At 37.1% G+C, this 26,771-nt stretch overlaps 1 protein-coding gene across 2 annotated transcripts in view; it reads left to right on the top strand.

Annotated features, from left to right (window-relative positions):
- LOC124804951 (mast/stem cell growth factor receptor kita-like) overlaps nucleotides 1-26,460 on the top strand; it is a 315,287-nt gene extending 288,827 nt beyond the window's left edge. Inside the window, exons 18-23 of one of the 2 annotated variants that reach the window (XM_047265338.1) lie at nucleotides 4,430-4,559; nucleotides 4,636-4,717; nucleotides 10,250-10,355; nucleotides 22,044-22,189; nucleotides 25,448-25,755; nucleotides 26,025-26,460. In XM_047265338.1, the coding sequence (XP_047121294.1) occupies nucleotides 4,430-4,559; nucleotides 4,636-4,717; nucleotides 10,250-10,355; nucleotides 22,044-22,189; nucleotides 25,448-25,742 (759 nt within the window). In that variant the 3' untranslated portion in view covers nucleotides 25,743-25,755; nucleotides 26,025-26,460. Of the gene's footprint in view, nucleotides 1-4,429; nucleotides 4,560-4,635; nucleotides 4,718-10,249; nucleotides 10,356-22,043; nucleotides 22,190-25,447; nucleotides 25,756-25,961 lie in introns of both variants that reach the window. The other variant, XM_047265337.1, reaches the window with a different exon arrangement.
- The last annotated feature ends 311 nt before the right edge of the window (nucleotides 26,461-26,771 follow it).

Below are 26,771 nucleotides of genomic sequence, written 5' to 3'. Positions count from 1 at the left end.
AGACGCAACAGTGATTTACTCCGCATTGGTACACAAACAAGATCTGTGGCTACTTTCTAAAACCATATTCATACACACAGCAGAACAGTTGTAGCAGTAGACCGAAGAAAATGGCTGTTCTGTACTGTTGATGTGATCATATACACTTCATGTGTGGATCCAAAGAGATCAGATGGAAAGAGAAAAATATGATTTTATCCACTAGAATATTGGAAAAATGTATGAATTACAAAAAAGAAAAATGTTGTATTCTTTTTGATCCCTACAGCCTGCAACACAGAGAAACATACAGTCACAGAAATAAAAATTCTGCTACCCAGTGGGCGTGACTGCAGCAAGATGTGTCATACTGGGAGACAAGGACCTCATTTGTTGAGCCCTAGACTGTTAGAATTTGGTTCTACTCACCAATTTGGGGATGTTGGTGGGGGGTTTCCGGATTCATTTGGTCAGATGGTGAGTGTGGGTTGCACAAAAAAAAGGGAGGGGGTGGTCAACCTTGAATAACCAATTGTTAGATGTTATTTACTTCTTCTCCACATTGTTGAGTATTAATAAATGGAATTTTTCATTGAAATGGGCAAGATTTTTTTTGCTCATTTTGATTTTTTCTGTTTTCAATTTTTAATTTTCAGTGTTGACCTCATCTTATTGGTTTATGGGTAAAACTATTTTTGTGAGTATTTTCTAGCTTTATTCTGTAGCTCATTGGATACATTTTACATACTCTAATGAAATATGCTTACCTTTTGGGTGTGGGACTTATGTACCTCCAAAACAGTATTAAGTGGTTAAGATACAATAATTTTGGTGTACTTTTTGTCAAATTTAGTTCTTCAAGTGTAACACTTTTTCAAACTAAATAATGGCAATTTTAGAATCTTATCCACTCTTGGGTAAATTTCTGTGGATGTCCATGCTCAGATGTTAGGCTTTCAACTCTTGCCTCCTCTAACTACTTGTCTCTATCGGATGTTACAAACCAATTTTCTTGTCACTCAGCCTCTTTCTTGGTTTCTCTAATGGTATAGTGCATATGCTCCATATGGTTCATCATTATTTTAGATATTCTGTTTTCTGATGTTCTTATTTTGGCACCTACCTGTGAAAATAAAATAATGGCTTTAAAAGAAAATGAGTCTCTTTCTCCCTCACAACTGTGTTTGTACCACAGATTAATTCTTGAGTATGAACAAGCTGTTGATTACAGTCCTTTCAATAGTCTTAAAATGTAATTATTCTTACTGAGTCTGTATGCCTGTGGTTCAATTAACATGTTTCCAATCATAATGTTTATCAAGAATGTGAGCTACAGAATACACATTAATGAGGAAAACATTATGACCACCTGCTTAATAGAATGTTGGTCTACCTTTGGAAGGCAGCACTGCAGCGACTCTGCATCATACAGATGTGACAAGCCCTTGGTAGGTTTCTGGAGGCATGTGGGACCAGAAGTCGAAGCACAGGTCATGTAATTCCCATTAGGTACAAGCTGGTGCTTTGTGGGTGCAGAGTAAGTGCCAAATGTGTGCCATCAGTTTCAGATCAGGTGAACTTGTTGGCCAAAACGTTATGTGATATCACTGTAATTCACCTCAAACAACCAGCTTGTTATCCTACTGTACAGATCATCCTACTGCAAGATGTTATTGCTTTTGGGGGAAGGCACTAAACATGAAGGGATGCAGGTGGTCTGCATCTACATTTATACTCCACAAACTGCTTTTCTGTGTGTCTGTGTTGGAGAAGTTACTTTGTATACCATTATCACTCCCCCTCCCTTTTCCAGTGTGTAGTGGTCACAGGAAGGACAAACAGTTGGTAAGGTTCCATGTAAGGTTATATCTGTGGTATTTCCTCAAGAAATACATAGGAGGAAGCAATATATTGGTCGACTCTCCCAGGAACAAATGCTCTCAGAATTTTAACAGTAAAGCTCACCATAATGGAAAATGCCTCGCTTGCAGAGTCTGCCACTGGAAAAGGCTGAGCATCTCCACAGCAGTTCTCTTCTTTGGAGCTTCTCTGTTTTTTTCCATCAATCCTTTCACTAACTGATTCCAAACAAACAAGTAATATTCTACCATCAGTCAGATGAGGATTTCATAAACTACCTCCTTTATGGATGGACTAAACTTCCTGAAGCTCCTTCCAAAGATTCTGTCTGTCAGCTGTCTTACTTTCAATTTCTTTTATGTGTTAATTCCACTTTAAATTAGCCGGCCGGAGTGGCCGAGTGGTTCTAGGTGCTACAGTCTGGAGCCACGCGACTGCTACGGTCGCAGGTTTGAATCCTGCCTCGGGCATGGATGTGTGTGATGTCCCTAGGTTAGTTAGGTTTAAGTAGTTCTAAGTTCTAGGGGACTGATGACCTCAGCAGTTTAGTCCCATAATGCTCAGAACCATTTGAACCACTTTAAATATTTCTGTATGCATATTCCTCAATATTTTTATGGGTGCCTCAGGTTCCAGTGACTGTTACATAATCAAGTAATCATTCAATAATGGGTTTTCTGTTTATTTACACACCTCATGTTACATTTGTTAATGTTGAGGGCCAACTGCCAATCCCTGCACCAAGTGTTTATTCTCTGTAGTTCTTTCTGCGTTTCACTGCAGTTGTCTAGTATTGTGACTTCTCCATGTATAACAACATCCTGTGCAAGGAATCTCATGGAACTTCTGACAGTAACCATCTTTTTGTATTCTCTCTACTGAGAATGAGATGTGTTGTTTTGTTCTTACTCTTCAGTCCAATCACCCAGCTCGGCTGATATTTTGTTTGTTAGGTGGCAGGGCAGAACTCTATCAAAAGCCTTGCAGAAATCAAGGAGTATGGATTAACCTAGGTTCTGGTATTCACTGCTTTCTGGGTTTGTGGACAAACAGAGCAAGTTTTATTCCACACGATCATTGTTTTTGGAATCCATATTGATTCCTAGAGAAGGAGATTTTCAGTCTCCAAAAATGTCATAAAATGTGTGCATAAAATATATTACAGAATTCTACAACATAGTGACATCAAATAGTCCACTGTTATCATGATGCCTTCAATTACTATCCCAAATCTGATGGAAGCTGAAGTGAATGTCCCCTGTAGCTGATGCCTGACATCATCCCAGATGTGCCCCGTCAGGCCCATATATATGCCACAGTGAATGTTTTGAGCAGCCATATCTGAACGATGGTGTATTTGGACATGACCAACAACATGTTGTAATAACAAACACCATTCATCCAAGAAGGTGGCACACACTGATTCATGGTCCATTATTCCCCATTGCAATCATAATTAATGATGTAGCTGACTCAACATGGGGACAAATATGGGAGATCTGCTGCTGAGGCCCCTGTTCAGCAGTGTGCACTGAACAGTGTGTTCTGACACACTTGTGTCTGCACCAGCACTGTACTCTGTCATCAGATCTGCCACAGATTGCCTTCTATCCTGTATTACAGAGTGGGGAAGCCTAACATCCAAGTTCTGACATGAGAGGTGGACATCCAACACCTTGTCACCTATTCATAGGTTCACGATCCTGCAGCTATTTTTCCATATATGTTCATGAGAGCAGCATGCTAACAAGCTTTACAGCTTCCAAGATTGTTGCTACCAAATGCCAGGCATAACAATCATCCCTTTCCCAAAGCTGCTTATGTCAGGGAATTGCCTCATTTGCAGCCCATATCAACACTAAAATAATTCCCCACTCATCTCTGCTGTGCACTTACAGTTTCCTTACCATGACACAAGTGCACAACACCACTAGGTGGCATGTAGTCTTGTGATGTGCAGTGGCCATGAAGTTTCTGCTCATCATTGTGTAACTTGCTAGCTTCCCTATTCTTAGCACATGAAATTAGCCAAATGATTTTGCTGCCTCTTGCTCACCTTTCATCTCATGTCATATACCATCTGTGTAGCTTGAGTAATGAAATTTCCATGTTGTATGTTATAGTTGACCACTCTATGTGGAAACAATATAGTTGTCTATCAGTCATGATTAAGGATCAGTTGTTAACAAGGTGAAAGCATGTAGGTAAAGAAAGTTCGATAAATTTGACATGCCAATTACATGACAGTCTTTCATATTGGCAGCTGAAAAACAATAATCACTAAAACTAAATAAATATTTTATATTAATCCTATACCTAATTAAAGTGGTTTGCATACTGATATAATTGTACCAAGCTAGAGCTGTGGACCACTGATTAGAAATATAAATATATTAATCTGAGACATAATCATATGTGACATCATCACTAATTAAGAATATCTTTTGTCATTTAAACTCTCTTTGGCTCCGTATTGCTTATTTCATAACCATGTCTCCATATTGTGTGGCGAATGTGTTTGCCTCCACTTTAAGTATTCCTCTTTTCAAATTATCATAAAATATTTTATAAACAAATTGTTAACTTTTAGGGACCACTGCCATTTAAATGGATGGCTATAGAAGCCATAAAGGACCGCATATTTTCAACACAATCAGATGTGTGGTCCTATGGTGTGACTCTGTGGGAGCTCTTTTCTTTGGCAACGACACCATACCCAGGTGAACAAAATTAGTACTTTATTTTTTATGAATTTACCATCTAATAGAAACTAATTAAGCTGCTTTCTTACTACAGGCATGGAGCCAGATGAGAGATTACTTCAGAGGTTGATTAATGGCTACCGAATGGAAAAACCACAATATGCTACCAACAAAATGTAGGTGAAAACTTATGTAGTATCATTTATTATGACTGTAATGGAAAAAGGTCACATGAGTTAAATCTGTTCCATTATTTTTCACAAAACCTGAGTTACCTAGTATCAATCCTATAGCCTGTGGTGAAATATTTATTTATCGATGTGGTGCTTTATGGGTCTGTGTGGCAGCTGATGCACTCTTCTGCTTAAAAAGAGATTTTATTATGCTTTGCCTGTATCATATAATGTTTGTATAAACTAAGTCAAGATTTTTAATTGCCCACAGAAATGTTTCATTTTGGATATAGTGCTTTCTATGTGTGTGTAGAGGTATAAATTCTTTACTGTGATATGTACACAACATATTAGAAAATGTACCCGTGTTGGTTTTTATAAAAGAAATTTAATTTTTAGGAATTTTTTCCCTGAATTTATTTGTCTGGACTATCATGTTACATTGAAATGAAACAAGGGTGATAAACTGTATAGATAAGAAGAGAATGAAAATTTTTGAGGTTTATCATTTGAGAAGAATACTGAAGTTTAAATGGATAGATCAGAGTGAAATAAATGTACCACACTACTTGACTAAAAGAAAGAATTGGTTGCAAGGACACACCTAGAGGCTCTAATTTGGTAATTGAGTAAACTATGGTGGTAAAAATTGTAGAGGGACAACATTGTAGTATGGAAAACTGCAGCAAATCTGTCTTAAAACAGAAAAATACAACAGCTTCTGTGTGACTGAGCTCTTGTCAGAAAACATCAAATACAGGGTGAGTCAAGAAGGATTTTATAACTTAGGAATGATACAGAAATTTATCGATATAACTTACAGAATCGGTGAGTGTGTCATATTACAGCAGACAGCCTCAAGTTTGATTCATGTAGTGCATCATTACCCATTCTGCCACAAGGAGCATCAGCTTAGCGCACAGTTAAAACTGCTACTGTCACTGGTGTAGAGTGTGCTCGCTGTGTGTTTTGGTTCCATGAAACAAATTCTGTAAGTGCTGTTCGGCATAAATTTCACACCAAATATGCTAAATAACCCCCAAGCAGGCCTACAATTTCCTCTTGGCATGAGAACTTTCTTGAGATGGATTGTTCAGTATGACATGATAAATCACCAGGTCACACATGTGTTGATGATTATTGCTTATCGGGATATGGTTGAAAACTTTTTAATACTGCAGATTGATGAAGATGTCTGAGATGGGATGGTTTACTACCAGTAAGATAGTGCACCACTTCATTTCCTCACAGAGGTTTGATGGTCCTTGATAATTGCTTCCTAGGTCAGTGGATTGGCTGTGAAGGACCAGTAACATGGCCACCTCATTCCCCAGACTTGATACTACTGGATTTCGCTCTCTGGGATTTCATTAAAGACCATGTGTATGTTCCTCCACACCACACGTTTTAGCCACCCTGAAAAACCGAATCTATGCTGCCGTTGCACAAGTTATGCCTGATTTGCTTCAATGAGTGTGGGAAGAAATTGATTACCAGTGGGATGTTCATCACATCACAAATGGTAGTCACATGAATCCAAAATGAAACTTGACACTTCTATGTCAATCTTGAGGTTGTTTGCTATAAAATGACCCATCTATCAATTCTCTAAGTTATCTCAATAAATTTATATATCATGCCAAATTTGTAAAATTTGTTGTGACCCACCTTGTATATTATTTTGTCTGTATTAGGCCAACTGCTGCATACAAGGCAGTACAAGGAGCAAATTTGATCATGGGACATGTGATCAGCCTGCCACCAATCCCTCCACCCGTCATTGTCAGTAGATGAATCCTGATGATGCTAGTCCTCCTTTATTTAAGCAGCTCCCAATTTGCCCTCACAAGGGCTGAATGAATGGAGCCTGTACCAAACCTCTGTATCTCAGATAAATTTTGGGAGGTACCAGGAATTGAACCCAGATCCTTCCACACCAAAGGCAGTGATGCTAACCATTCGGATACTCTGGCAGTATTCTTTTCTGGTTCTATACTTTTGATTAACTTGTAACCATGATTTACTACAAATCCCTCGAGCAGAAAAATGTTCACAGCACTCTAAAGAGAACACAATAGAACTGAATCACAACATTATCAACTTGAAACAAATTAATCTGGTCCTGCATGGCTCCTGAAATTGCTGATCCTGGGAAACCGAACTGCAATCATCATGTACAGTATCTGAAGAAAGCTTGATAGAGTTAATCAGGTAAATTTGGTGTCTCTAAATTGAAATATTTCAGTTGAGACCTCTTAAATAAATTTCTTCATACTGAATTTCTACCATGTTTTGGAGCCAAATAGACAGAACAGATAACTAATTTTGGGTATACTGTAGGTAAATGTAAACATCGTGCACTATTTAATAAGAGAGAAAAGCTAAGTGCATTGTATGTAACAGAGACAGGGAGTGGATGGCAAAAAATAGACAGTCCAGAAAATGATAGATGTAGAAAACACAAGTGGAGTGAAGAAAGGAGTGGTTACTGTGAAGAAATGCTGGGATGGAAAGTAGTTACTGTGAAGAAATGCTGAGATGGAAGAAATTAACATAATTTAAGGCCAGTTGGGTGACGAGAACCAAGGACATGTTGTAGCACTAGTTCCCACCTGTGGAGTTCTGAGAAACTGGTTTTTGGGGGAAGAATCCAGATGGCGCATTTAGTGAAAGAGGCACTGAGGTCACGACGTCATGTTTTAGAGCATTTGCTGCAACGGGATATTGTGTGTTGCTGGTATGTGCACTCTGCCTATGACTATTCATCCTAACTGACAATTTGGTGGTAGTTGTGCCTATGTAAAAGGTTGAACAGTGTTTACGTAACAGCTGATAATGACATGTGTCATTTCACAGGTGGCTCTCCCTTTGATAGAATATGTTTTGCCAGTTACTGGGCAATTGATTAGTTTTTTGGCCATACTATACCTTGATTAATTAAAATTTGTCAACTTATGTCACCCAGCCTGAATTCTCAAGTGATCAGTAACACATTTTGCCGAGATTGATTTGCACAGTTTGTAAACAATGCTTCAGCTGTAAATAAAATTTAGCATTTAAACACCACATCAGTTTGCAAGTTTTGTGGACACCATTTAGACAACTGTAATTGATTCTGAAAGTCATTGCCAAGAAGCTGTTAGTTTTAAATATGTAGTGGATGGAATGTGTTTGAATGTAGTATTCACAGAATACTCATTAGGCTAATCCCACTTGCAAATTCAAGGTGACTTCTAGTATTTGGGGATTGTTATGTTACCACTGCTAAAATATTAGTTGAAAGCCTAAAGAGCTTCATGTTCCCAGTTGTTACTACAACAGTAGAGCACAGACTAATGGGTGTCAAGTACACAGGTAAACATATGAACCATACTAGGATTATGTGTTTGCTTATGTGTAGTAGGTTAAGGCTGGTGTTTGTGGGATCTCTTCTCTTTGTGATGGAAGAGTGATTTGAAGAGCTGGTAACCAGTTACTATTTGATTTCATTCAAGTTACACATATATTATCACGTTGAAATCAAACAATAAAAAATCCAGGATGAAATAATGACAGTGTTACGAAGAAGATAGATTGCTACTCACTATATAGCGGAGATCTTGAATTGCAGACAGGAACAATAAAAATCCTGCTAACAAGTAAGCTTTTTGCCTAAAAGGGCTTCTTCTGAATTAGAAAACATACACATGGACATTCATGCAAACACACACACAACCACTGTTTCTAGCTGCTTTAGCCAGAGGCATCCTTTATACTTATCCTGTTCTTTCTACCACCACATGTCCTTAGTTTTAACTTATCTAATCCACTCCCATTTTCAAGTTCTGAAACCCATCTACACAATTAACTCATGAAATATTTCATGCACTGGTTCATAGAATACCAGATTTGTTTTTTTCTGGTGACAGCAGCCTCCTGAGTAATCAGCTATGGGCAATCTCAAAGCTGTTGATATTCATCTCAAAATTTTTACTGTACATGGATGTGTTGAGTGAAAATCTTATCCATCAGTGATGTCATTCATTGAAGAGTGGAAAGACAAATATTAATGATAATGGCAGTGTTGGCCATTCCTCTGTAGCCAGCAGCCGAATGGTACAGAAAATTCATTAAAATATGTTTCTCAATATCTCAACTGTCAGACACCTTTTTTTCCAGTTTTCTCAGTTTTACATGAGATTGTGACTAAATAATTAATGTACCACAATTACTGTGTATTTTTTTAATGTTTTTGTGTGACAATGCTCAGCCACACTCTACCTGGCAAATATAATAATTGTGTCAGTTAAAACAGTATGTTTTTGCACACATGCCTTGCAGCCCAGACTTGACTCCAAGAGATTTACACCTCGTAATGCATATGTGAAGGTGGTTGACTACTAATGCTGTGGCTCCAGTAGAGAACTTCAAATATCCTGCCATGGCCTAACTGCAATTGCAGGGAGCAGAAGAATATGTGGTGGGAATTTATCAACTTGTCAAGAGATATTACGAATGCTTAAATATGAGTGGTGGTTATGTACATCTACATCTACATCTACAGCCATACTCTGCAAGCCACCAGACAGTTCTGTCGGTTCTCCCTTCTATTCCAGTCTTGTATTGTTCATGGAAAGAAAGATTATCGGTATTCCTCTGTGTGGGCTCTAATCTCTCTGATTTTATCCTCATGGTCACTTTGCGAGATATACATAGGAGGGAGCAATATACTGCTTGACTCCTCAGTGAAGGTATGTTCTTGAAACTTCAACAAAAGCCCAAACCGAGCTACTGAGCGTCTCTCCTGCAGAGTCTTCCACTGGAATTTATCTATTATCTCTGTAATGCTTTCACGATTACTAATTGATCCTATAATGAAGCGTGCTGCTCTCCATTGGATCTTCTCTCTCTCTTCTATCAACCCTATCTGGTACGGATCCCACACTGGTGACCAGTATTCAAGCAGTGGGCGAACAAGTGTACTGTAACCTACTTCCTTTGTATTTGGATTGCATTTCCTTAGGATTCTTCCAATGAATCTCAGTCTGGCATCTGCTTTACCGACGACCAACTTTATATGATCATTCCATTTTAAATCACTCCTAATGCCTACTCCCACATTGTGTGGTTTCAATATTTTTCTAATAAATGTGATTCACCTGTCCAAGTATTTTATTTATAGCCTTACTGTCAGGATAACCCTCATATGAGTATCATACATATCATACAACAACACTGTCCACAGCTCGTGGTCTAGTGGTTAGTATTGCTGCCTCTGGATCACGGGGTCCCGAGTTCGATTCCCAGCTGTGTTGGGGATTTCCTCTGCCTGGGGACTGGGTGTTTGTGTTGTCCTCATGATTTCATCATCATTATCATTCATGACAGTAGCTATGTTGGACTGTGAAAAAAATTGGACCTTGTACAAATTGGGACTGTGTACGGGCGTGGATGTAGTTGAGTGCCCCACAAACCAAATATCATCATCATCATCATCATCATCATCATACAACAACATTAAAACAACTTACTTAACTATTTGTATGTGTGTTTCAGATATGAGATTATGCTGAGCTGTTGGCACACTGACCCTAATAAAAGAGTGACTTTCTCGCAGTTGGTTGAAGAGTTTGGAAATATCCTGGGAGAGAGAACCTTAACTGTGAGTAAATGAAAATGTTAGAGTTCTTCACATTGTTTTAAAGTTATAGCTTTTGCATTAGTGTTAAATAATAGGTAAAATAATCATTTTCCTATGCTGTATATTTTATTAATTGTCAAAAAGTTACTTTAAAGTTCAGAGAAAAGGTCCTCAGATGCTTTCTGTTGTTTGGTGATGTAAATCTTGAAACAAAAACTGTGTACTCTAGTTATTACACATTTGTATATGGATAACCCTTCTAATATGAAAATTAAATATTTGTCTTCCTATTTTAGCAGCCACTAACAAAGAATTGTTAAGAAAATGCTGTACTTTTTGGTGCTTTTTAATGATATGTGCAATAATGTTAAAGTGACATAAGTATTTATATGAAAAGGAAAATCCCCTTAATAAAACTACAAAATTACACTGAAAAAGATTAGCTGGCCTGGACATACCTTCGGCAAGTGAAATCCCAGCACTGATGAGGAACACATTTAAAACACTAAACGTAATTTTTGGCATTATTAGTTTCTTCTGCAGAGAGTAAAGGGAGTGCACAAAGAGTTATAAAGCCTGCCAAGATTTTTCTAGAAACTCAAAGTTCATTAACTAACATATTATTGTAGTAAAACTACTGTTTTTTTTATTTTTTTATTTTATTTTATTTTATTTTTTTTTAGGGGGAGGGGAGGGGGGGTCGGTAGAAAAGGTAATATGCTCTTTAGAAAGACAAGAATAAGGGTTTTCATATAATGTAGGTTAATCCTAAAACAAGCTCTTATTAGCAGGGTCAAATTTTTAACCTCAAGTGGTTTTGGTGAATAGTAAATTTTGAATACTTTATTAAATAAAATGTTTCTACATGAACTAATTGTAATGTCATTATCAGCAGGATGTAAACTATATGCCAAATAATAATGTTTGGAAAAATACAGATGAAATGAGAATTATGTAAACGATTTATTGCAGCAAAATAGCCGTTATAGTTATACATTAGATTACAATCATTTGAAAGTGATTTACAAGGATGTATTGAGTGTCTGCATAATTCTTAGTAGTAGATTACATTCAGTGCAGGTATTATAACAGATTATCATTTGAACCATTTATTGCATAGTCTCTAATTGATCTGGTCCTCTTGTTGCATATTTCTATATGGTATCTCTCACAAGACTGTCCACATAGTGTACACTTGCAAAGGTTTGACGGTTCGTGGTATGTTGTATTTGCACAAATTTCATGGTGGAGTCCGTGTACTGCGAGTCTTGTATGTACGTGTATCATCTCAAAATTTGCTGCTGTCCAAGTGCGGTCGATCATGGCCCCGGATCCATAGAATTCCGTTGGTACTTCCTCTCCTTTCCTGAGTAGTGATCTTAGTAGTTTCCCCGATGCTGATGTGTTGGGAAGTAAGAACCTTGTCCTTAGATCCTCAATGACGAAAGATTCTCAGGCAAAAAGGTAGACTAATCTTGATCTTGTGGTTTTTGCTACCCCTGATGCTCTTTTGATATAGGTTGCTTTTACTCTTTTTAATGTTTCTAAGTTCTTTTCATTTAGGTGTATCTATATGATTTCTATCCCATAAGCCAGTATCGGTATTATTTTTGATTTGAAGAGTGCCATAGCTGTGTCTAAATTTAGTGTTCTGATGGAACTTACTTCGTTTATCGCTCTGATGGCCTGTGTCGCTTTCTCTGTTGTGTGTTTAGTGAAGCACTTTGCGGATGACTGGAGTGTTATCCCTAGATATTTGCAATCTTTTATGATAGATATTTGCTTTCCTTGTAGTGCAATTCTTGTCATTTTTGGGATTTGCCCGCCTGGTCTGAATACCATCATTTCCATCTTGTCGGTGTTGATTACGAACTTGTGTTTTGTGCACCATTTTTCCACGTCTTCTATAGTCTCCTGTAGTTTCTTCAAGTTTTTTGAGCCTATCACAATGTCGTCCGTGTAGTCATATGCTTCAACATCTTCATCATGAGCGATTGCCATAATGTCCTTTGCTGCCAGAATGAACAGGAGCAGGATTAGTGGGTCTCCTTGGAGTACTCCGTTTGTTTGCCTTATTGGTTCAGACAGGTCGAGGTTGTCCGAGATCCTTATCTCGTTCCATTCATTTATGGAGTTTATAATCCTCGTCCAGATGCTGTCTCTTCCCAGTGTTTTGTTGAGCATCCTTTTTACTAATGATCGATCGAGGAGGTCGATGGCCTTTGTGAAGTCTATGAATACAGCATAATGTTTTTGCTTCTTATCTATGGTTTCCCATGTGTTTTTTAAAAGCAGCTCCACTGCTGTAATAGTGGATCTTTTTTCCCTGAACCCGAACTGAGATTCTGGGAGGTGGTCTTCCAAAATGTGTCTTATTCTTCATGTGATTAGTTTTGTGAATACCTTAAAAGGGTTGTTTTCCAAGGCTATTCCTCTGTATTTGTTTGTGTCCTTTGGGTCGCCCTTCCCTTTGTACATTACCCTTACTATTGATTTTCTCCACTGGCCTGGGATTTTTGCTATAAATTTTTGTCCAGGTTGGTGCCAGCAGATGGGCTGTGTCTTTAAGCTGTTCGTTGTAAAGCATGTCCGGTCCTGCTGCTTTCTTCCTTTTTGTTAATTCAATGATCTTTCAGACCTCATTTGGAGTGAGTGGGGACCAGGCTGGCATCTCTTGCGGTGTGAGCTCTTGACTTGCTATCTGTGCTCCTTCTCTACCATCTTTGTTGAGAATGTCTTTGAAATGTCTCGTCCATTCTTCCATGCTTATATAGTGTGACTGTGCCTGCTTTCGGGGGCGGATTGCAATGAATGGGTCTCTCCTGGCTTCTTCAGCTAGTCTTCTCCCTCTTCTTCCCTATGTGCCATTCTCTTCTCCCTTGTTAGTGTTTTGTAGGATCTTCTTTTCTCAGCGTATGTTTTTAGTAGTGAGTGATTATCTGTGTCCGTTTTTAGTCGGTGTAAAACTTGGAGTACTTCTTTTATTTGCTGATAACACTCTTGATCGAACCATGGTTTAGCTCTTATCACTTTCCTGGGGGTAGTTGCTTGTTTTAAGAGTTTCTCCAGTTCAAGCGCTGCCTCCTCTACATTTGAGTTGTCGATTAAGGACTCAATTTGTTCTATCTGGTCATGGTATTCTTCCACTTTCCTTGGATTCAGTCTCCTCGAGAGCAGTCTCTTCTCTTGGTTCTCTCTTGCCTTCCAATCACTTTGTATGGCTATGTTCATCAGGATATGTTTTCTTATAGGCATGTGGTTTGCATTCCAAAGTGGGCTTATGTCCCCTTTTATGTTTCCTCTTATGAGGGTGATATCAATAGCACTTTTGCCATTATGGCAGAAGTACGTAGGGACATTTGTGTTGTTTAGCAGTAGTGATTTGATTACTAATTTTGTTTTGTGATTCTGTACATCCAACCAACAGTTTAGATCCCCTGCTATAAGCAAAGGGATGTCTTTCTTGCTGCGTCTTATTTGTTGGCCCAGTTCATTGATTATGTCTATGGCCGATTCGCTTGGCTGGAAGTAGGTTGCTAATATTGTGGTGTGTTTTACTTCTATTACAATGGAGTGATTTAGTTCTGTTGTCGCTATAATTGGTGTTATCCACGGTTTCAGTAGGACTGTTATTCCCCCTTGGGGTCGCCCCCTTTCCCTTGCTTTGCCAGCATATTTATGCTATAGAATTTCGGGTGTTGCCAATGATCTGTGAGAAAAGTTTATGAGAATTATGATAGTTAACATATGATGACAAACCTTATCTGTGATTCACAGATCATTCATGATACACATTACTGTTCCTCAGTAGAAATACTTTTATTAACTACAAAACTGACTGAATGAAAATATCTCAAAGAAACATGAAGAAATGTATTTCCGCTTCAAGAGCTGTGCATATCACATGTTTAAATCGATGTGAGTCATGTATTTACAATTGCTTGTATCATACATTACAGCAAGAAAAATGTGTCGGGTACCTTCATAAACATTCATATCAGTTACTTCAATCACAGAAGTTTATCTATGGAGACTGACAAAAATGAACTTAAAAGCAGGAAAACATAAAATGCAGGAATGTGAAATCGGGGTTTTACTGTATTTGTATTGTTTGACCTCTCTTGATGATTTACAACAGCTTATACCAGTTGAAAGTTAATGAGTAAACTTAGAATATAGGTGTTCTGAGATGTACTGTAAGGTGAATAAATGCTATACACATCAGCTGTTTAATTAATATAAGTCTTCCTAAATCATAGGATATGGCAAAACACTTAAAATATTTCACAAACATTGCATGTTACTAATAACATTTACTATGCATGCGATGCAAATGTGACTTTTTTGGTTGGAAGTGACTGCCTGAAACTGGTTGTGTCAGTAAAATAAAACCTATTCAAACTCTTATGTTGCTGCTTACAGTTGTCTTCAACAATTTTTTACAATGAGATGTTCTACAGACAAAGTAAGAAAGAAACACAACAACATAAAGAAGAAACAAAGAAATATTCAAAGAACAAGAAGAAAGTACTATTGCACAGCAACTGGATTAGAGAAAAAGCTCCCAAACAATGAACAGTTGATGATGTTTGGTTTGTGGGGCACTCAACCGTGCGGTCATCAGTGCTTGTACAAAGTCCCAATTTGTTCATACTATTTTTTACACAGTGCAATCTAGCCACTATCACAAATGATGATGATGATGAAATGAGGAGGACAACACAAACGACCAGTCCTCAGGCAGAGAAAATCCCCAACACGGCCAGGAATCGAACCCATGGCCCCATGATCCAGGGACAGCCTCGCTAGCCACTAGACCATGAGATGTGGACGCAGTGAACAGTGCTTCAGTTCCTGTGGTGATGGCAAATACACTGGTTGGACCATATAGTAAGGATAGCTGGTGATAGGATGCTGAAATGAATAATGAAAGGATGATTATATTCCAGCAGAAAGGAGTATTCAGACAAGAGCTAGATGGCTGGAAAGTTTGTTGGCTGACATTACCAACATGGAGATCTTAGCCTGGAAGAGAAAAGAAGAGAACAAGGATGTATGGATGCAGAGTGTTGAGGAGGCCAAGATCCATCAAATACCATAGCACCAAAGAAGAAGAAGATGACAATAAATTCTCATAATTTGGACTTTCCAAGAAAAACCATTGGAGAGACTAACATGTCAGTGACAGCACAACAGAGGCCTACAACTCATGGATACTGGTTAGTGCAAGAAATGGAGTGCTGAAATCCCTCTCAACAGATGGCTGAAGTGGAGATGAAGTTGGTTGTCAGTCAGGCACTCCTGATTCTGGGTAATTATGTGCAAACTCTCTGATGTGTAAAGTGTTTTACAGCTGAGCATATAGAAACATGGGGGAGTATTGCAAGTGAAATAATGGATGTACCTGATCAGCCACCATGTCTACATATTATTTCATGTAACGGACAATAGGAGATACATATATGTTTGTACCTCATCTAAAATTTGCAGTAAATGATGTCATTGACTCAGGTAGTATCAAAAACAGTCCAGATATTGCACAGTCTGTCATATTCTTATCTGCATTTTGTAAGTTAATTGAGAAAGTTATTTACACTAGATTAATTAAAGTCTTGAGTTGACACAGCCTAAAATTTTAGAATCCAAACGACTTTATGAAAAGTAAGTCAGCTTCATTTGCTACACGACAGTTAATTGACAAAATAATAATTGCCATATGAAACAGGTTATATATTATAGGAGTGTTCCTTGATCCTGAAAAAGTATCTGATTGTGTTGACATCATGATACTGCCTGACAAGTTGTGGAAACTGGATTTTTGAGGAACTGGTTATGAAGTGATAAAATCATATTTGAGTGACAGATCACAATTTGTCTTGCTAAAAACTAGCAGTGGGTCACTCAAATCTGAAATTACTATTATCCTACAGTCTCAAGATTCTGTATTAGGACCCCTTCTTGTTTTGTCCTTATACAGTTCCCCAATCCCTAAGAAAATATTGTGTGCTGATGGTACATCCACTGTTTGCAAACACAATACAATATTTCAACGAAATTTATATAAATGGAAATTCAATGAAGACTGTTATAGTGAAATTCAGCACCAAGAATCAGATGCAATCTGGTATGAAGTTATCCATAAAAAATGATACTCTAAAGAAGGAAAACTGGACAGAATTCTTGGGAATCACAATACAGGACAATCTCAAGTAGTACATACAGATTTCTTAGCTAGTAAGGTAGCTAAAAACATTATTATCAAACATTGTAATGATTGGCACATATTAGAAATTGCATATTATTTATTATTATCATCAAATTTGAGCTGTTGTTGTTGTTGTTGTGGTCTTCAGTCCTGAGACTAGTTTGATGCAGCTCTCCATGCTAATCTATCCTGTGCAAGCTCTTTCATCTCCCAGTACCTACTGCAACCTACATCCTTCTGAATCTGCTTAGTGTATTCATCTCTTGGTCTCCCTCTACGATTTTTACCCTCCACGCTGCCCTCCAATGCTAACTTTGTGATCCCTTGATGCCTCAACACATGTCCTACCAACTGATCCCTTCTTCTAGTCAAGTTGTGCCACAAACTTCTCTTCTCCCCAATCCTATTCAATACCTCCTCATTAGTTACATGATCTACCCACCCAATCTTCAACATTCTTCTGTAGCACCACATTTCAAAAGCTTCTTTTCTCTTCTTGTCCAAACTATTTATCGTCCATGTTTCACTTCCATACATGGCTACACTCCATACAAATACTTTCAGAAATGACTTCCTGACACTTAAATCAATACTGGATGTTAACAAATTTCTCTTCTTCAGAAACACTTTCCTTGCCGTTGCCAGTCTACATTTTACATCCTCTCTACATCGACCATCATCAGTTATTTTGCTCCCCAAATAGCAAAACTCCTTTACTACTTTAAGTGCCTCATTTCCTAATCTAATTCCCTCAGCATCACCCGACTTAATTAGACTACATTCCATTATCCTTGTTTTGCTTTTGTTGATGTTCATCTTATATCCTCCTTTCAAGACACTGTCCATTCCATTCAACTGCTCTTGCAAGTCCTTTGCTGTCTCTGACAGAATTACAATGTCACGGCGAACCTCAAAGTTTTTATTTCTTCTCCATGAATTTTAATACCTACTCCGAATTTTTCTTTTGTTTCCTTTACTGCTTGCTCAATATACAGATTGAACAACATCGGGGAGAGGCTACAACCCTGTCTTACTCCCTTCCCAACCACTGCTTCCCTTTCATGTCCCTCGACTCCTATAACTGCCATCTGGTTTCTGTACAAATTGTAAATAGCCTTTCGCTCCCTGTATTTTACCCCTGCCACCTTTAGAATTTGAAAGAGAGTATTCCAGTCAACATTGTCAAAAGCTTTCTCTAAGTCTACAAATGCTAGAAACGTAGGTTTGCCTTTCCTTAATCTTTCTTCTAAGATAAGTCGTAAGGTCAGTATTGCCTCCCGTGTTCCATTGTTTCTACGGAATCCAAACTGATCTTCCCCGAGGTTGGCTTCTACTAGTTTTTCCATTCATCTGTAAAGAATTCGTGTTAGTATTTTGCAGCTGTGACTTATTAAGCTGATAGTTCAGCAATTTTCACATCTGTCAACACCTGCTTTTTTGGGATTGGAATTATTATATTTTTCTTGAAGTCTGAGGGTATTTCGCCTGTTTCATACATCTTGCTCACCAGATGGTAGAGTTTTGTCAGGACTGGCTCTCCCACGGCCGTCAGTAGTTCCAATGGAATATTGTCTACTCCGGGGGCCTTGTTTCGACTCAGGTCTTTCAGTGCTCTGTCAAACTCTTCACGCAGTATCATATCTCCCATTTCATCTTCATCTACATCCTCTTCCATTTCCATAATATTGTCCTCAAGTACATCGCCCTTGTATAGACCCTCTATATACTCCTTCCACCTTTCTGCTTTCCCTTCTTTGCTTAGAACTGGGTTTCCATCTGAGCTCTTGATATTCATACAAGTTGTTCTCTTATCTCCAAAGGTCTCTTTAATTTTCCTGTAGGCGGTATCTATCTTACCCCTAGTGAGGTAGGCCTCTACATCCTTACATTTGTCCTCTAGCCATCCCTGCTTAGCCATTTTGCACTTCCTGTCGATCTCATTTTTGAGACGTTTGTATTCCTTCTTGCCTGTTTCACTTACTGCATTTTTATATTTTCTCCTTTCATCAAGTAAATTCAATATTTCTTCTGTTACCCAAGGATTTCTACTAGCCCTCGTCTTTTTACCTATTTGATCCTCTGCTGCCTTCACTATTGCATTCCTCAAAGCTACCCATTCTTCTTCTACTGTATTTCTTTCCCCCATTGCTGTCAATTGTTCCCTTATGCTTTCCCTGAAACTCTGTACAACCTCTGGTTCTTTCAGTTTATCCAGGTCCCATCTCCTTAAATTCCCACCTTTTTGCAGTTTCTTCAGTTTTAATCTACAGCTCATAACCACTAGATTGTGATCAGAGTCCACATCTGCCCCTGGAAATGTCTTACAATTTAAAACCTGGTTCCTAAATCTCTGTCTTACCATTATATAATCTATATGATACCTTTTAGTATCTCCAGGGTTCTTCCATGTATACAACCTTCTTTCATGATATTGTTTAAAATAGGACTGTAGATTCTAAATCTAAAACTTCAATATTTTATGCGACATATTTGAGAAGTAATATATATTATGTTCTGAAATTGTATTATTCTAGGCACTATTTTTTTAAATTTGATATTGAATAAAATTCTATTATTATTATTATTAGCTGTGTGGTACTGTGTGTGGACTCCTATGCCAATTTTTTCGATAGCCTGCTGGTGAGAGGAACCTATCACCATATGTATTAATACAACCATGAATTATCCTTTCAAGTGAACATGTTGTGTGGCTTGAGTATCAAATAGTTATGTTCCTCTAAGAACAGCTACTGAAAAGTGCTTGAGCATCAAACACTCTGGAAGATTCTTTACTTGGGATGCTTTAACACTTTTTGAAATTCGTTATTGGACAATCAATAATTGTTAAGTGCATGAAATAACAAGACACCTATAATGCCCATATCTTTAATGCATTACGAAATATCATATTCATGATCCATGGAACTAGTATTAAGCTAATCTAATCTAATCTAATCTAATCTAATCTAGTCTAATAGACAATGCTTTTACCAGATGAGCATATGTACATAATGAACCTTCATTAAGTATTTCACAATTTCACTGTTGATAAAAATTGTTAATAATTTATAATAACATTGCTATGCAATATTCATGATTATGTAAGGAATGATTTCATAGGCTAAAGATAAGTGACATTACCTATTAGTTTAGAAGCTGTACTGAGATTTCAAGATGGCATCAATGTCTGGGGAGGTATTACAATGTAATATTAAATTTCACAATCCAGCAATCTTTTAAATGAACAAGCAGAGAGTTTAATAGCTTTAACATAACATTTGAAGTTTATTAATCTTTTCATATGACAGTCAATAGTTTTTCCAAAACATCACAGATAAAAACCAAACATAACACTTCTGGACTCATTGAGAATGCCAAAGGCATTGTATAAAACAATCTGAAAATGAGGTGCCACAAAACTGGACTGAACTACCTGTCACAACAATCTGACACTCTTGGTGTCAAAAACAATATAACATTTAATGTTTAAATGTTTGAGTCTTTCGAATACATGCCATAAGTCAAAATATGATTTAGATAACTTCAGTTTTTTAGGTTACCTAACAAATTTAAATTATGTACTATTTTCCAAACACTTGTATTTATGTAAAGACTTTTAGTAGTAATAGCAAATAACGAAGGTTATAGATTTGTAAATATAAAATTAGGAACTTCTTGATACTTAACAATATTGATATCATTTTCATAGTAAAATAAATAAAAATATAAATGGAAACAGATATTTTGTTTGTACATAAAACTGTAAAGCAAAAACACTGAAAATGATGTAGATTTATTTTCAGAGCATTTGCTGATAATAATGCAGCTGCTGATTTTTGTGGTGTATAATCAGTACATAATAACATACCAATATGTAAATAATAAAAATATATTGACAAAAAAAATTTCTGACAGTCAGAATACTCTATGAACAACTGCAGATATGTAATATGTGATTTATGCAAGAAAATCAACTGAAGTCTGTCTGAAGTAAAAGCAAAAGTTCCAGTGGTGTTAGATGCATTATTTGCTATATATAGATTTCATAAGAATGTGGCAAATTTAAGCAAACCAGGAGCTACATTAGTTGAATTTTGACCAAAATAAAATGTGAAAACAATTATCTCAGCAATGTTAGAGCTGTATGAAAATGCATACCAAAGATTTTGTGGACCAGTTTATTACTGTAGATGAGCCTCCTTACCTGCAGGTCAGACAAGTTAAGTAAGTCATTACTCATGGCTTTGTGTGAGAGAGCTTTCTTCTCTTGACATATGTCACAAATCTGGACATAATATGCATGCACATGTTGAGAAAAAAGTGGAAATTTGGCCTGAAATTGGGTAAATGTGTAAGATGAATAGATTTTTGTTCAGTTACTACAGCTAAACAAAGGAATGATGAGATCATTCAGCTGTCCTTTAGAGTGTTTGTATTGTTCAAGTTGTGAAATGCTTCTGGCTCTGAAACCTCATTTGAATCAACAAAGAGAAGATATGTACTTCCTTTAATTTCCACATAAGATTATTTTGTGACTATAGAAAGAACAATTTGGGTTCTGTGTTGTGAATATATTGTCTCTCTGTCTCCACATCTGTTAGTGTGTTTAGTGTAGTGTCTGCCATACATTCATATTCTGTGTGTCATATATTCATATTCTGAAGAAGAAAGCAAGGTTCAAAGTCTGAGCTAAGCATTCATTTCATTATTTATGTGCCAGTCAACAGCTCAACACTTCCTCTGTGTGATGACCAGTTGTCGTACAACTGATGTATTCCACTCATGACTTTCCATTATCATATTAAGACATCTTTCTGTGGTATAGACCAATGTGCTGATATAAGAACAAAATATTATAAAAATTAGCCACAGGCTTTCTTGATAATCAGGCTGAAGGGTTAAAAACTTGACCACAAAACTATCTTCTGCAGTTTACTTGACTTCCAGAGTGAAAGAAGCAGTATCTTGTTAAACTGTAGCAATCTTTTACATTAGCATATATTGCTTTTACCTTGTTGTGAATCTTGAGATAACTTCACTCAGAAAGAACAAAGGAATCTTGGAAAGACTTGTATCTACAGACTGTCACTGTCATAAGTGTATAGTTACTCTCAGTTACAGTGAGCAGAATATAAAAAGGGAATGGAGGAAACACATTAGGGTACTAGCACATCATATGTTACTGCTGAAAATACTCAGAGGGTGTTACAGGTTTCTGCATTGTTATACGTATCTATATGGCACCATCAATCACTTGTGAGTTGTGGACTTTCTTCACTTTTCACTATTGATACCATTCTTTAAGCTCCATTATTGTAAGATTTCATATGTTTTGTCTCATTCACTCTCATATAGTTAACATTCTGTAAATTAAGCACTAAAGGAATAAGGGCAGATTCAAATGGAGTGTGCTTCTATAATTACATACTCTCCATTCAGATGTTATTACTATTCTATTATTTACAGTATTTTCTTTTATAAACTTAACCAGGCATTTTTTCCAGCATTATCATAACTTAAATGATGAATACATCAGCATGAGTCCAAAACCAGGATCTAATGGAGATGACTATCTTGCCATGGCTGCTGCACCTGATTATAATAAATTACTATCACCAGTGGAAGGTGAAAATCATTCATATATAAATAGGTAAGAAAACAAAATTCCTGTGTAACTGTTCATACACTATGCTATGAGAAGTATCAGGACACCTATTACTGAAAATTAATATGTGGTGTGCCCACCCTTCACCTTTATGATCCCTTGAACTATGCTGGGGGCACTTCCAATGAGGTGTCTAAATATCTTTGGAAGAATGGCAGCCCACTCTTCCTCAAGAGCTAAAACCAGAGAAGCTGTGATGTTGAGTGCTGGTGTCTGGAGAAAAGTCACATTCTAACTCATCCCATTGGTGTTCCACTGGGTTCAGGTCTGGACTTCGATAAGGCCATTCCATTTCAGGAATTCTGTTGATCACAAACAATTGCCACACAGCTGCTTCTTTATGATAGGGTGCTTTAAAATGCTGATACAAACAACTGCTGTAGCTGTACTGTTCCTCTACTGTATACACTACACAATGCTGTAAAATGTGTTCATATCCACCTGCATTTAGCATTTTCTTAAGCACAATAAGGGGACCATACTATAATCTCAAAAAAACATCCACATACTGTAACATCACCTCCTCTTTATTTCATTGTTGTGCTGTATGGCACTTGCCATGAGTGTATCTCTTGCTTTTCAGTCCAGTTGGCTAGAGGTTTAGTTTGAAAGACCTGTTGGTTTGATCTGTCACATGCAGGCTAAACATGCGGTGACCTATTGCATAGGGCGTGGGATGTGTGGAGCTCCAGTCATGGAATGGAGGCAGAAGATGGTTGGGAGTGTACTTTGGTGAGTTGTGCTGTGAGCCACCTTGAGGTTGTGGTGCTAGTTTTTCTGTTGCTTAAAGGGAATTCTTTGACAGTTGTCTTGAGTGGTTTGGGACTTGCATTCAAATGTGAATTTGGTTTTAAGTACTGCACAGATCAGCTGGGCTGTCATTGTGTTTGTTAGCTTTGTAGCGGCTTATTAGCTGTGCAGGTATTGATTTCATTTCAGTCGATACAGTTTTTGATTGAAGTTTCATGGGTTTTAAGTCCTACCATTGTGCTCATTAGCTTTGTAGCCATTTGTTTGTTTACATTTGCCAGTGGTTTTAGGTGCTGCTCTTATCAGCTGGGCAGATTTTTCTTGTTATATTTTAATCTGGATTTAATTGCTGCACAGCTCAGGCTAGCAGTTTTTGTGTTAATTTTTGAGGCTGTAGTTTGATGTTGGTTGTTGCCACGGCAGTTTTGAACTGGAGGGAGCTATTGCTGATATATATCATTTCCGTTAAGGCTGTAGTAGTAGGTATTTGACTCCATGAAGATTATACTTCAGCAGTTATGAAAGTGTCCTTTATTAGTGGATTGAAATTCATTTGTATAGAAAAGCTTGGATGATAATAGTTTTAGAATGCTGTGAAACAATTATAGTTTAAGAATGCTGTGAAACAATTATATCCTTCATCCCTGCATATCTGAAATTAGTGTGTGCTCTAGTCACTCAAGCAGGTTGTCATTTCCTGCCATGCAATTGGTTGTTGAAATAAGTGACTGTTAAGGTACTGTAATTGGGATAATTCCCCAGCCCTTCCTTCAAGCATTGCTCATGGGATCAAGCTTGGGTTACATCATTCGCACTGTACATGATGGCAGGTAATGTTTACCAGACATTTGCCACACCTTAAGCCTTTCATCAAATTACCACAGTGTATAGAATGTAATGTTCCCGTTGTATTTCATGCTTTAGATTTACCTCACGCAGGAAATACTAAATATTATTATGATTGCGTCCAGTGACTTAGGTGACCATGGATGCAGCAGTCTCAGATTTCTTCACCTAACTATGCAGCAGCTGCTGGGTGGAGGGGGGAGGGGGGGGGGGGGGAATGATTCAGAACAATCCCTACTTTTCTTGAATTCTTCAAAACTACTGTAGTAATCTTCCTGAAACAAAAATTTGATTCAAAAACACTACTAACAGACTCATATTTCAGAATGAGAACTGAGTGTTCTGAATGACTGATTGGTATAAATCTACAATAGAATATTCATTTGTCTTCCAAAGTTTATATACAGTCATTGTCCTGTTCGAAGGTTTATTCTTGAGATGACTCATTTCTCCTTTGTAGGCTGGCAATTCAGAGAGCATCAGTATCACACCCATGCATATACTCCTTCTTGTGAAGTTATTACAATTGTCACATTGCCTTGAAGACATTTGTATCTCAACATGGCTCACCAAACGAAAATAAGTAATAAATTCAAACAGTAGTTTTGCTATCCTATATAATAGTTTATTTGTTTTATCATTCACAAGTACCATTTGTTGGCAAGGCACAGGTGGGTGTAGTCATAACTCTTCTGGAACCACCAGCGTAGCTCATCACTCCAGTTCACTCATTTCCAGACATCCACTGTCAAGTGTCACTAGCATTGACTACAGAAATGTGGGATATATGAGGAACTACTCAACTGTTGTAACCCATTATTCTTTAAATCTCATGGACAGCTATCACAGTCATCATGCTAACTAGAGAGCTGTTAGCATTTTCGAACTCATGAGTGATTTCTTCCATTGATTTCATGTGATTATTTTATGACCACCTTCTGTGATGCTCAACGGTCGCTCTCCATCAGTACATGAGGTCTGTCTGGTCTTGGTTTACCATGGTTCTTCCTGTGTCTTTCCATTACACAATCACATAATCAACAATCAACTTGGGCAGCTTTAAAGGATTTGAAGTGCCCCTGATGGATTTGTTACTCATACGACATCTGATGACTAGTCAATGTTTGAAGTCACTGAATTCTCCTGACCAAACCATTTTGTTGTTACTGCTTCTCTAGTGACAACACTACTCCCCACCTTCATTTATCTGGTGGGACTGCCTCTGTGACATCTAGTTGTTATTCCACCTTACATAGAGGTGTTTCAATGTTTTTCGTCATATAGTGTGTGTGTGTGTGTGTGTGTGTAATTTTTACAACACCAATGCCTTTTAGCTTTCTTTGCCATGAAAATAAGCTGTATTAATTGTAGCCTTCTAATTTATGAGGCATCATTCTTATTTCATATTTAGATTAATTCCTTATTTCATATTTAGATTAATTTGAAAAGTGGTAGTGATCATAAGAGGTAGACATTATTATTAAATCAAGAAGTGTATAAGCTATCTGTATGAGAAATTTGTCTTTTAAACAGAAAAATGTCATATCATCCATCTGCCTTATGTCTAAAATATATAATTACAGTTATAGTATTTTATTTATCAGGATGGAATTGTGTTTGTTTAAATGTTTCTATTTTTCCAAACAGTAACCCATTGTCAAGTGAAAATCCTGAAATTGAACATATAAGAGACTACACTGATATGAACTGTGCATCACCCTCTGGTTATGATGTCAGCAGTATTGATACAGGCTTCCACAGTGATGGTTCACAGAATACAACATATGAAGCCAGAGATGATAACAGCAACAAAACTGCGAAGCTGGCAAATGTTAAATTATACTCTCACACAAAAGATTCTCAGAAAGATACTGAAAAGCAAAATATTTCATCAGAAAATAATGGAATCTCAAACCCTGCATATTTTCACACCTCATTGTAATTCTCATTACTCTGTAAGTAATTTATTTGTTGCTACTGGTCTTTTAAAATCTGAATTTCTTGTGAATATTTGCTTCAAGATACCACATAAACCATTGAAAGTGCAACCTGTTGCATTAAATGAAAACAATAATTCATTTTAAAACTTTTTCTTCTGATGGTTGTGATACTATGTATGCATATTAATTGAGCATAATAAGAAATGTGTCCACCTCCATAGCTGAGTAATCTGCATGGATGACTGTAATACAGATGTTTTGGGTTTGATTCCTCATACTGCCAGGAATTTTTCCTTGGTGCGACGTAAAGGGTGCACTCAGCCTCAGGAAACCAACTGAAGAGCTACTTGACCAATTACTAGGGGTGCCAAGATCAAGAAGTCCAACAATGACTGGGAAAATGGTGTGCTGACCACATGCACCTCCATAGTGCATGCAATGCCACCAATGGTAAAGGATGACTTGGTGGTTAGTCAGGCCCAGTTGGCCAATCTAGGAATGCAGAACCTTACTTTTTTATAATTAGAAATGGAAGTATATTTCCTTGGTTGCTTAGATGAATGAAATAAACATCTCTCATTCATTATTTTAGCATGTGTGTTGCTTACTTTCAGTTGCCAGTAAACAGTATTGTGTATTGTGTCTTTTTAAAAGATATTTATTTTATAGGAGAAACATCTGATGTTTAGAAGTATTTGATGTTTTATTGTAGTTTATGATGTGTGGCAATGAACCTCAATAAATAAATTTAAATGTAAAACTGCTCAGTTGATGAGTATCTCTCAAGCAAAAGATGTATTTTAAAGAAATAATATTTCATTTTTTATAAAATACTAACTTATAGAAGATGAATGTTAATAAATGTCATGTTAAATTCTTTGCATGATATCTGCATACAACATTAAATATTTATTGCCATTGTTGATTGCCCACAAAATGCACAGAATGTATAAATTTGATATCTGCATACCACATTAAATATTTATTGCAATTGTTGATAGCTCACAAAATGCACAGAATTTATAAAATCT

This window comes from Schistocerca piceifrons, chromosome 7 (assembly GCF_021461385.2).
Source record: "Schistocerca piceifrons isolate TAMUIC-IGC-003096 chromosome 7, iqSchPice1.1, whole genome shotgun sequence".
Classification (NCBI taxonomy): Eukaryota; Metazoa; Arthropoda; class Insecta; order Orthoptera; family Acrididae; genus Schistocerca; species Schistocerca piceifrons.
This window is presented reverse-complemented; position numbering and strand designations above follow the sequence as displayed.